This window comes from Pyrus communis, chromosome 11 (genome assembly GCF_963583255.1).
Source record: "Pyrus communis chromosome 11, drPyrComm1.1, whole genome shotgun sequence".
Classification (NCBI taxonomy): Eukaryota; Viridiplantae; Streptophyta; class Magnoliopsida; order Rosales; family Rosaceae; genus Pyrus; species Pyrus communis.
The window spans coordinates 25,660,228-25,672,735 of record NC_084813.1 but is presented as its reverse complement, the minus strand read 5'-3'; the positions used below and the strand labels follow the sequence as shown (position 1 = coordinate 25,672,735).

Genomic DNA, 12,508 nt, shown 5'->3' with positions numbered 1-12,508 from the left:
TATCTACACGTTTTGATGAGTTGAGGGACTAATGGTAATGGATTTTTAGTTGAGTGACTATTGCTCTAATTTGATTAAAGTTGAGGAACTATTACTACAATTTACTTTTAAAATTAAATAGTCAAAGATTTGGAAATGATTTTGAAGCAATACGTTTGTGTTTGAGTTACTTGATTTCAAAACCCTCCACGCTACACATAGGCTTGGCAAATGGTCGTGTTTGTTATGTTTGTGTCGTTTTCGCTTTTTAATGGATCGAATCATGTCAAGCATGTTATCTTTAACGTGTTTTTAAAAGATGGGCCAATAACGACTCGGTTCATTAATAGATCATGTCATTTCGTGCCAGATTAACGAATCATGCAAAAAATTATCATGTGTAATTTTTAAATTTAACAAACAATATATTATCTTTTAACAGCTAATGTGACAATGATCGGAAATTAACATGTTGACTCAAAACTTGTTACTTTCGTGTTATAATTGCAGATATACTCAATGTGCAAAACACGACGACTATGGGAAACACGTGGCGCAAGAAAACCTCCTCGCATAATCCACGTGTAGCACCCCTTGATGGCTTTAATATGCACACTTCATTCTTTAGTGTACTCGTAAATATCTTTCCAGTTTTCGCCCTTACATGCGAGTTACTAGTACTCCTTCCATGGACGAGCAGAAGAAGAAGAAAGCTACGCAGAGGTCGGAAGCTGAAAGCAAGGTTGGGGTAGCCAAGGAAATTAAAGGCGTAGCCGACGAAGAGACGAGCAACAGGAAGACGGGGGACGAAGAAAAGCATGGAGAACCAAAAGGCCTTCCTCACCAACAAGTTCCCCAGCCCGGATTCAACACTGAAGCCCTTGAGCGACTCTAGCGAGTCTCGTCCAGGTTCGTTTAATAATTATTTCGTTTTTAGTTTTTATTTTCTTGTGATGGCAAGAATTTCAACAAGAAAAAATGTACTACTTCTATCTTTTACTTTTTGAAATGGGAAATTTAGCAAATAATTGACAGTGGCAACGCGTTAGTTGGCGAGGACAGTGTGCCGCCTTTTACTTTGAGTTCGATATTAAGGTAATTACAGTAGCTTAGAATATCGGATTGACGAGTCAAGCCAAGGCGTCTGTTCGAGCTTTAACCAAGTTTGCATATAATCCATCCATCTTGAGGAGCTCTGTGTGCTTTCCCATCTGCATTTTTACCATTACACAACTTATAAATTGATGAATAATTTTGTTTTTAATCCACAATTAGGTGAAAAAATAACACCCGACCTCGGTGATTCTTCCGCCGTCCATCACAACGATCCTGTCAGCAGCATCTATGGTTGAAAGCCTGCGAAAGAACACTCAGTGTATTGCAGAAGATCTCTCGAAAACAAAAGAGAAGAACGTGGACGGGGAAATGGTTTCCGCACGTCCATTTTCTCCTTCTGCATGCCTTCCTTTCTTCTTTTGAATAAATCAAAAGAGAGAGTAGATATAAAGAGAGGTGAGCATAGTGTGCGAAAATCATTTCCCATGCAGATTATGTAGTTGTAAGCAGTGTTTTAAAAAAATCCTTGAGGCGTGTCTAGGCGGTTTTGAAGGTGGGGTGATGATGGAAACGCCTTTTGTCCAGGAGTAGGCTTAAACTCGCCTAGACATGGTTGAGACGCGCTTGAGGCGTTCAGCTTGGGCCTTTTAAAAAAAAAAAAAAATTGCCCAAACCCAAAACAAAAACTTCAAATGTTTGATTTCGACTCTAGATATTTGATTGTTGATTAATGTGCTTGAAGAATTATATATATAATTATGAAACGACTTGGCTTCGCCTTCGCAATTTAAAACATTGGTTGTAAGTTACCTGTGTGCTATGACAACGACAGTTCGTTTTGCTTTAATGTCATTCCTCATTGCATGAAGAATCCCCTGCAGATGAAAGAACATGAGGAACACTGAGCCAGCTTCAGGACTTGCATGGGGATAAAAGGACTTGCCTTGACATAATGTTCAGTTTCAGAATCTAGAGCGCTGGTGGCTTCGTCAAGGATCAGTATGGCCGGGTCTCTGAGAATCGCTCGGGCGATAGCAATTCGCTGCTTTTGACCCCCGCTGAGCAAACCATCATCAACGATGGTTTCGTAGCCGTCAGGGAGAGAGGAGATGAATTCATGAGCATAGGCCTGCTTTGCAGCCAGTTCTATATCTTCGTCTTCGATTTCTCTAGAGCATCCGTACATTATGTTCGACTTGATGCTCATACGAAAAAGATGAGGTTCCTGTCTGAGACGAAAACTTAGATTACGATTCTAGTTAGCTTAAGTAAATCTTGCAGTTTGTGTATGCTAACCTGTGGAACAAATCCAATCTTCCCTCTCAGCCACCTGATATCCAACTCTCTGAGCGGAAAATCCTCGATGTAAATCTGCAGATCAAATTAGCTTCAGAAAAATGTGATGACAGTCCACGACAGAAAATGTATTACGAAACAGAATGTACTTCGAGCGATGGATGAAACCTGCCGGAAGAAGAAGCTTACCTGACCGGCAATTGGTTCATAGAGACGCAGCAAAAGATTGACCAACGTACTCTTTCCGCTACCACTCGGACCAACCTTGGCATCAGATGCAAGTCAGTCCTTAAAGTTGCCTGCCCTATAGGAGGGATCATAACGAAAGAGCAAAGGTATGTCTTACAATTGCGACGACTTCATGTGCTTGAATGGAAAGATTTATGTTCTCTAGTACGGGGACCTGTTAAAATTTTCGAGAGATGTCAATAGTTATCTGATGAACATTTGTAGCACAATGGGAGATGAATCGGATTATTTAGGCCGAAAAAAGACATACTTTTGCTCTTGCAGGATAGCGAAAAGAAACATTTACGAACTGAATATGTCCCGTTACCCTCTGCAACTTCACACCTGTACACAGTGGGACATTTGAAACGGGGTTATATGAAATCATTTGAAGATATAGGCGATTCCAGATAAGTTCATATCTCTAAGAGCAACTGTGATATCCGGAAGCATGAAACCGATGAAAAAGAGATGCCAAAACTGACTTTAAACGACATATACAAAACCTGAGATAAAAAAAGGTTATACTTCCCCTTCATGAGATGGAGTGCTACTACTACCTTTCGATAAGACTTGGTCACTGGGCAACAAGTCCATTAACTGAAGAACCTTTTCACTTGCTCCAACTGACTGCATTAGCGACGATACGTTATCCGTGACCCTCCAAGTTGCGAAAATTAACCACTCGCAATACAGTACGTACTTCGTCAGTTGCTCAGCTGATACACGACCGCTCATGATTGAAATCCCTCCTAACACCACTGCGATAACCTGTTAAATGTGATTCGAGAAAATGGCGTCAAAGAACAGATTTTCGTTTAATCGCAGCATGCAAAGTACAATTTAGTTAGGGAATTGTTATTGGCACGCCAAAAATCTCATTTTGCACTCTAAACTTACTATAATTAGAAAGAAAAATACACTTATGAGGAGTGTAGAATGATATTTTGGGAGTGCTAATAACAGTTCCCTTTAGTTAACTTAAGACCCAAAACCTTGGGATTTAGTTAACCAGAAAAGAGGACAAACCTGCGTCGCACGATAAAGAGTACTGAAACTCACACTCCAGAGTCCATAAGCCACGCTCTCTCGAATGTTTATAAACGCTACCTTGTCTAGCCATTGCTCGAACCTAATAACACAAAGAAATGCACGCTTTGGGTGTCCGAATTTCATAGTTCCTTATGTTTATTAGAACAACAACAGTAAAAAGAAAGATGAGTGACAGGAAAATAATAGTAAAATTGCCTTCCAAACTCCTTCTTTTCAGTTCCATAAACCCGGACAGTTCTCATTAGGGAAAGTGTTTCTTGCGCAGCCTACATTCAAATAGGAAAACGATCAATATAGGAAGATTGCCAACAAATTTCGGAGCAATTTGGATCAATAGTCTGCCTATGTACTTCATTGGCATCAGCAGTGAAGTCTTGGACTAACTTTGCAGCTTTCTTTTGGTACCTATATGTAGTTATCAAATATTAAAAAAAAAAAAAATCAAATATATAGCTTCAAAAAATCCAATCAATCATATATCAAGTAGACTGACGGTACAAGAGCTTACCGGCCATAACGAAGAAAAATCAGAGATAATACACAGCATATAAACAATGCAGATACTGCGAGAGGCCAAGATAACATCAGCAAATTGATCAGTGCACCTGTCCCCTGAATATTTAGAGAAACCTGCAACTTAACTAGATATCGAAATCAAGTGCACACATTGAGGAAGGGGAAGGAGGGTAGGAGTCACAACCTGAAGAACATTGCGTAATATTAAATGAATATCATTCGCAATAACAAGCGATAATCGTTGACAATCAGCCCCGAGTCTGCTCGTCAAATCACCAACTGCTTCTCTGTCGAAAAAGGATATATCCTACATCAAAGATAACAGCAAAATAGAGTACCATATCGAATAAAAACGAGGATCAAGTGCGTCAATATCGTACATGAAAGATAACACCAACTGCTAAATGGAACACAAACCTGGGAAAGAAGAGCGGAGTATAGAGTTTCCCTGAGGCGCTTCACCTGCAGTATCATGATTCAAGCAGCAGACGGTGTACAATAAAGATTAGACGAAAAAATATAACCATTCTTGCAAATGGAGAAGGAACGAGGGAATGACGCACCAAAATAATATTGGCAATTCCAAAACAACCACTTCGCAGGCCGCTGAAATTTAAATGAAATATAGTAAATAATCAGGCATCTGAATTCCAACTCTAGCACTAACAAGAAAAGAGATATTGTTTTCAGGTTTTGTAATCACAGAGAAATATAAGGACTGACCTGCAGATCCCTGAAGTGATACACAAAAAAGCCAAAAGCTTTGAGTTCCTATAGAAAACAACAGCATCGCCACTCTGAGCAGCAAATATGGATTCTGTCAATATACTTGGCATTGAGATTTCAGAAAGCTGCAGCAGAAAAACATTGCAAAATGATGGTCAAATCTCAATGTCAAAGTTGATATCTTGCTGATACAAAATATGCAGTAATGTATCGTAAACAAGACACATATCCCAAATATGAAATCCTCACTTAAACAATAGAAACATAAACACATTCAATATAAGGAAAGAATTGAAACGCACTGCAGCGATAATCAAAGAGCTAAATGCAATGAAGATAACCCATCCTGAGCTACGAGTCTCCACCAAATCCCACATTCGACAAAGAGCGTGCAGCAGTGTAACGGGCTCCGCGGCTGTGCAGCTTCGCTCTTCCTCATGCTCGTTTAAACTCCACCAGCTACAACTACCTCCTGGGAATGCAAAGCAGGAAACCCCAACCCACTTTTCAACCACCTCCGAAACACCAAATTTGTTCTTTGGCCTGCAGAACCTGCGTGCCCGTGATAAGTTTTTGAGGTTGGAAATTGAAATTTGTTTTGTATTTAATGATGAGATTGGGAAGAGCTTTCCGTGATGGAGATAAGGGGGACTGAGAGTGCAAAGGTTTCGACTGGAACACGTCCATGGAAACTGGAATGGAATACAGCAGCTAATCAGCTATCCCAATTCCAAAATTTACAAATCTATTACACACAAACAAAATATTTTTTTCTCAGATTTTGCAATCAAAGTGATATATCACCTGCATATCCCTCAAGTCATACACAGAAAAACTAAAAACTTTGAGTTCCTAGAGGAAACCACAGCATCAGCACTCTCAGTGAAAAATACGGATTCCGTAAATATATACTTGGTATTAAAATCTCAGATATCTGCAACAGAAAAAACATGAACATTGGTTGAACACATGATAAATTGTGTCTAATTTCAACAATTCAATCTCAAAGTTGTCATTTTCTGATACAAACTATGTAGCAATGTGTTTTATTTTATACAAACGATATTCTACTTTAAATTAATCTGTACAGCGGAATCTAAACTGCAGGAAGAGGAATTCGAAGCCGGGTGCAACAAGGGAGCACATCCGTTCTAGACAATGTGACTCCGATCATGCCGTAACGTATCTTAAGCATTGACAAATAAACAAATTATGAAATTCTCACTTGAAAAATTTTAACTTTATTAACTCAAATATAAATAAATTAAGGAGGAAACAAGCAATTGATCAAAGCAAGTTTATGATATTCATGGGGTTTGCACTTTGCAGGCAGGGAATCAAAACGCACCGCATCAAGCAATAATCAAAGAACTAAACGCGACATAGACAAACCCGTCTTCACCTGAGCTCTGATCAGCTGTGCTGGTCCACTCGGAATCCCTGCTGAAGTCCTCTGCTCCGTTTGCTGTTGAGATAGAGATTGAGTTCCGGAGAGGGGAGAGGCAGGCAGGAGGTAGTGACCGTGGTGCCGATACTTCAAAACACGTGAGAACGTAAGTTGGGCCTCACTTGGAATAAGCAACGGCCCATACTCAAAACGCAGCGTTTCCCCTCGTTCGACAATCCATTTCCTCCTTTCTTCCCTATTTATTCTTCCATTAAAAATACCCTAGCTCCCAAAGCCCCTCCATTTCACTCCTTAGCGGCCGCTCCCCAAAAACCCTAGGCGGACAACGATGACGACGAGGTTCAAGAAGAACCGCAAGAAGCGCGGCCACGTCAGCGCCGGCCACGGGCGTATCGGCAAGCACCGCAAGCACCCCGGCGGTCGCGGTAACGCCGGAGGTATGCACCACCACCGGATCCTTTTCGACAAGTACCATCCAGGGTATTTCGGTAAAGTCGGTATGAGGTACTTCCACAGGCTGCGCAACAAGTTCCATTGCCCGATCGTCAACCTCGACAAGCTGTGGTCGCTTGTACCCCAGGAGGTGAAGGACAAGGCCGCCGCCGCCAAGGGAGGAAGCGAGGCGCCGTTGCTCGACGTCACTCAGTTCGGGTACTTCAAGGTGTTGGGGAAGGGCGTGTTACCGTCACAGCCATTGGTGGTGAAGGCCAAGCTGATTTCAAAGACTGCCGAGAAGAAGATCAAGGAGGCTGGTGGCGCCGTCGTGCTCACCGCTTAGGTTTATTAAACCGATTTGATAATTCTGATCGTTTTTCCGAGTTTTCGTTATCTTATAAAATGTGCTACTTTATTTTTGAGATATGGTACTAAACGTTATTGCTTAATTTTAGATCATCTTTGTTGTTCATGCAAACAGAGAATGAAATTGATTTTGTTGACTCCATCTTTTACCTGCATTTCGAATTCGTTTCGATTTACGGGTGTTTGATTGGGTGTGTGATTATGTGTTTGCTTTAAGAACATGAGACCTCTTGGCGATGCTTGTCTTTAACTCTTTTTGTTCCTAAAGAACCGTATAGGACTGAGTTTATTGTTTAGTTGCTATAGGGGTGATCTGCTATCACTAAAAAATCGGTCCGTTTATGTTTGCATTCTGAAATCTTGGTACGGTTTCTTTGCTTGAGCATCTATTTCGTTGTTTTAAGTATGACATAGTTGTATATGCGTAAGTTAAATGGGATATGTACTCCTCGGTTCTACCCTGAGCTGGTGTTGAGGCCATTTTTACTTGCTTTATATGCATTACACACGTTTGTAAAAGTCGTTTGTCTAATTTTACAATTCATCTGAATCTGATGCCCTGAATCAGAAACCGTTGAGGCTGGGTTACTGTTTTTCTTCTCAAAGTGAATAACCGTTGCTGCTGCGTGTTTGGATGATTGATTTAGTTTTGTGACCGTAGCATTAGCGTGTAATCCGATTGACGTGTAGTCTTGTTTTGCTGTTTTCATGAGAGATGTGAATGTAGTTTGGTGATTGATCAGTTGCTCGTCAAGAAGTTGTGATGATTGTTATCGTGGGATCTGCATCCGAGGATCCAGCCATGGTTGCTGGTGTATTTTATACTCCGGTGGATGTTAGAAAATTCCGTCTTGCTGGTGTTGTTTTCTAGAACGTAGAAGAAAAAGGAGGGAACGGGACGAGAGAAGAAAAACTGAATAAAAATGGAAGCCGACCAAACTTAGATCGAAAATCAGGCCACACGTTTATTAAGTTAATGTTAAAGCTCTAAACCGAATTATAGATGTGGGCGTAATCACATTAATTATATCGTATTTGTTTCACGCTTTGCATCCGAGTTTTAACTCCCACTTTCTATGTTTTAGACGACTTTACTTTCTATGTTTTAGACGACTTTAAAATAGAATATCGTTTGTATGAAAAACACTCTGCACCAAAGACTGCTGATCATGCTTCTTGCCAATACGGCCCATTTTAGATGAGATCCAAGCCTAAATCCGCTTTTACGTCTTCTTCCTAACAAAGAAGCGCAAAGCCCATAACTTCCCCCAGTCCTCAAATCCGAGAGAGGATCCCGTTTTGGATCCTCGGAAATCCTTCAATCATATTCGTTCATTCTATATTATGCGATTAATTTTTATACTATTTATATTTAATTTTAAATAAAAAACTTACAATAAAATTTAACCGTACGTAAACGGATATGATGGAAGATCACAAAAAGAATCGGGCGATGATCCTCTTGGCTCGAATTCGTCCGCCACCGTGGATCTTGTCGTCTCTGACTCACTCACTATTCCATTTCAGCCTCTCCCGACAAATGGAGTCCGACTGATCGACTGAGAAACTCACACTTCCCCTAACAGAAACAAACGATCCCAACGGCCATCGGATTTCGAATCCACTCGGAGAACAATGGCGGAGAGTGGGAACGAGACCGCCGCCGGAGCTAAACCTAAACGAAAACCAATCGTATAGCTGGGGATCTTCCTCATCTCCCACAGCTTCTTCTTCAGGTAATTGAATTTAATTTAATACAATATAATTTATTAAATTTTGATAGTAAATTATTACCGGCGAGCACTGATATGATAGTGATGAATTGGCGGTCGTTTTTCTCTTTTGTCAGTGTCGTTCTCTCCGCCGCCGGGGTGGTGGCTCTCTTGCTGCTTCCGGTTCTCGCCAAGAACACTTACATTTCCGAGAATGCCCTCATGCCTGGTCATTTCTCCATTTTCGTCTAATTTTCACTTCAGTTTGTGTTATTATTTGTTGAAATTAATATTCAGTTATTAACATTGCTCTGTTACTTGCTGCTGATGCGGTTGCTTAACTCGCAGGCTCCGCGGAGTCTATGCTTTCGAATCAGGAGGTTGCAGAGGCGAGCAGATTGGTTAGTGATTTGACCTCTTCAAATTCGAAGCCTCTCTGTTCAGCAATGTATGCCCTTTATTCGAATTTCGGCTGAACTTTGTTGTTTATGTTGGTTCTAGTCTGTAGAGTGTAGGCATTGCTGTTTTAACATTTGATGTTATGCAAAAATACAAAATTTAAACTTTTCGCGTCTGCCTCTGGCACTGGAAAATCTTGTCTAATATTTATAGGGTGATTTAAGTAAAATGGTAGATGCTGGTTCGGGCACATCACATCTTAAGTTCTCGACTTTGAAAATAGATTAGTTGATTGTGTCAAATTTATTAAATTTTTACGGTATGTTTCAGAGGAAGTCAAAGAATCTTAGCACATCATATGTCAAACTTGGGTGCCGAAGTTAGTTTTCACAAGTTCCACTCTCAAAGAAATCAGTTTCACCCACTCCACTTCTTTTCTAACCCTGATTCTGGAAGAGTTGAGCAGAACATCAGTGGTTCAATGCGCGGTGTCAACACTGTTGGAATTATAAGAGCACCTCGTGGTGATGGGAAGGAAGCTATTGTCTTGGTTACACCTTTCAATTCAGCGAAAGTGAATCCGAATGAGGCCTTTTCTTTGGGCATTGCATACTCAGTATTTTCCTTGCTCAACAGAGTTCCTTGGTTGGCCAAGGATGTTATATGGCTCATTGCTGATTCCCAATTTGGAGAGTATGCTGCAGTTTCTGCTTGGCTAAGAGACTATCACACACCTGTATTTAGCGGACTGGGCACGCTAGATGCAGAAATGTGTACCGAAAGCAATAATCTTTATGGAATGAATGAGAACCCGTCAACAGGAAGGGCGATTTAAGATGGATTTAAACGTGCTGGAACCATGTCTGCAGCTCTTGTCATCAAGGTTGCAGATCAAAGTGAACAATTTGAGGATGGTCTAAGCATCTATGCTGAGGCATCCAATGGGCAAATGCCAAATCTTGACCTCATCAATGTTGTGAATTACTTAGCAGTACATAGGCAAGGTTTGCGGGTAAAGGTGGAGAAATTTTGTTCTATACTTGGCTTGAAGTGGCTCAATACTTTGGGTGAAATATTTGAATCACTCGGACATTTTGCTAGAAGCTTGAATCCCGATTGGAAATTTGGCATCCCAGCTACTGATTATATCGAGGGCAGTGCTACACTCGCAAGTTCATTGTACAACCAGGTTGGCCTACTTTTCTTTTTGTTTCAAAATTTTTGGTACTTAAAATTAAGTAGCTCAGAAGATTTGTTTATAATTTTTGTTGGATGAATAAGGATATGAAACAAAGATATGTTCACTTATGTCACCTATTCTTCATGATATCAGGCTTTGGGTGTCCCCACCACTGGCCCCCATGGTGCCTTTCGTGACTACCAAGTTGATGCAATTACTTTGGAAATTTCCCCTAAGTTTTCTTCGTTGGATAACATAGCCAGGCGAAATGACTTACTTCTACGAAGTGGCCGGTTAGTGCTTTGATCATATCTCTTCCCATGAAAATTTGTACTCGCATTAACATCTTCTTTTGTAGTCACGTTTTCAGTGTCATTTGATGTGTTTTCTTTAAGAATTTTTCTGGTATTTAAAGTTTTTTAGTGTCCTTACTGCTTTTATATTTTTGGTTAAGGTTTTCTTGTTCTCTACGCAGATTAATCGAAGGAGTCATTCGGTCAGTAAACAACCTTCTAGAGAAGTTTCACCAGTCATTTTTTCTGTACCTATTAACGTCTCCTGGTAAATTTGTGTCGGTGGGAGTCTACATGATTGCTTTTGCACTTTTAGTTGCACCACTCCCCTTGGTGGCAGCTTCTCTCTATGTTGATGCTAGTAACTCTGATTCTAGTGTGAAAAAAGAGAAACCTTCTCCTTCGGCCATCATCACTCGCGAATCATGGAAATGGCTATATGCAGCAAAGAAAGCTTTAATTGTCCACTTGTGGGGTTCTGTTGTTTCACTACTCCCGTATTTTATCTGTCAAATACCGAGTTGCACCTTGACAACCAGCTTTATAATCTGGGTTTTGCTTTCAGTACTCAGCCTTGTGGTTATGTACATGGTTTAGGCTTCTCCGTCATCTCACGCCAATGAATCTCAACCTCAAAGAGTAGAATGGCCCATCTTGAAATCAGTGACTCTTTCAGCTGCCTTCATTGGTTTGTGTCTCATGTCAGTCGTTAACTTTGCTACAGCAGAAATTGGGGGGTTACTGATGGTACCAATGTGCTTGATGGCTCATCCGTTGAAGCCCGATGTTAAAGATAGGAGCAAGAGAACACTTTCAAGGGCGGTTTGCAATCTTGTCCTGGGGTTTATTGGGTTCCCGCCAGTTGCTTTTATAGTGCTGAAAGGCGCATTTGAAGGTTTTGGCAGCACTAATGTTGGTGACTACTGGTCCTGGGTGGAGTCTCTCTGGGCTTTGAATCGTGCTACTTACCTCTACATAGGTATGGTTCACCTGCCATGCTGGGCGTTGTGTGTTCATATTTTGTTTTATCGTTCTTAACACGTTATAAACGACTTTCACATGAATTTGTAGTTGGTTAGACCTGCAGAGATTAGTGACTGTTATATGAGTATGGGATGGGTTTAGAGAATGCATCATTGGGCATAAAATTGAGGCTAGTTTTGGAACGGGATGCCATTGTGCCGGCATCCCACATCAATCACTCGAAACAATGAGTTTGAACTTTCTCATCGGCCAGGTCAACGTGTGATTGACTTGGGATACTAATAACTCCGTTGAACAAATAGGATGGGAGATTAAATGAAGTAAAACAAACTGATGAGGACCTATTGCCGATTGTTAAAAAGTTAAGTAATGCTACACTTATCACATTTTTTATATCACAATTATACTATCTATCTAATAAATGTAAGGCTCATCTACACGTGTATCCCATCTCTAAGAGTAATATTTCTTGCATAATTAGATGCTACAAATTAATTAAGGACCATATTTTGAGACTCACCCAAAGCCAAAGGTAGGAATTTATGCCATAGAATAAAGATGGTTGTGATTCGAAATTCCTACCCAATACGGATGAATGGGTATGGTATTTTCTTCTTTTTGTATTTATTGTTAAAGTGTCACTTTAGATACATAGGTGCACCTTTCAAGAGTTCGACGGCTGTGATTGCTCCACTGCCTTAATAAAAAAATTGGAAATAGTACTGCATTTCGGGGTAAGTTAAACGCTACTACCTGTTTGAGCTGCAAGTTTCATGTAAATATTATGTATTGTACATGTTCTTCTCTAGAGAGGTTTTTTTTTCATACAATCAAAATTTAGTCTCGACAATGTTCGTACTATATGTACTTGGTCTAT

The 12,508-nt window shown here is 40.5% G+C and overlaps 2 protein-coding genes and 1 pseudogene across 3 annotated transcripts; 2 read left to right on the top strand and 1 right to left on the bottom strand.

Moving 5' to 3' along the window:
* Positions 1–674: 674 nt before the first annotated feature.
* LOC137749490 (ABC transporter B family member 26, chloroplastic-like) lies at positions 675–6,516 on the bottom strand. Of its 2 annotated transcripts, XM_068489589.1 has the most exons (20): positions 6,257–6,415; positions 5,659–5,788; positions 5,157–5,546; positions 4,852–4,979; positions 4,692–4,734; positions 4,546–4,590; positions 4,313–4,435; positions 4,121–4,224; positions 3,963–4,017; positions 3,808–3,878; positions 3,589–3,691; positions 3,120–3,330; positions 2,831–2,904; positions 2,678–2,734; positions 2,521–2,595; positions 2,332–2,406; positions 1,979–2,260; positions 1,846–1,910; positions 1,275–1,335; positions 676–1,190 (listed from the first exon to the last, which is right to left on the bottom strand). In XM_068489589.1, exons 2-20 carry the CDS (start codon positions 5,662–5,664, stop codon positions 1,110–1,112), a joined length of 2,049 nt encoding a protein of 682 aa, XP_068345690.1. In that variant the 5' UTR covers positions 5,665–5,788; positions 6,257–6,415; the 3' UTR covers positions 676–1,109. The 2 variants fall into 2 exon arrangements, with proteins under 2 accessions (XP_068345691.1, XP_068345690.1); XM_068489590.1 differs by lacking the exons at positions 5,157–5,546; positions 5,659–5,788 and having other exon boundaries at positions 675–1,190; positions 6,257–6,516.
* Positions 6,517–6,520: 4 nt separating this feature from the next.
* On the top strand, positions 6,521–7,205 carry LOC137749492 (large ribosomal subunit protein uL15x-like). Its single transcript, XM_068489591.1, has one exon. The coding sequence runs from the start codon at positions 6,591–6,593 to the stop codon at positions 7,038–7,040; it is 450 nt and encodes a 149-aa protein (XP_068345692.1). The 5' UTR covers positions 6,521–6,590; the 3' UTR covers positions 7,041–7,205.
* Positions 7,206–8,572: 1,367 nt separating this feature from the next.
* LOC137708524 (uncharacterized) lies at positions 8,573–12,463 on the top strand (annotated as a pseudogene).
* The last annotated feature ends 45 nt before the right edge of the window (positions 12,464–12,508 follow it).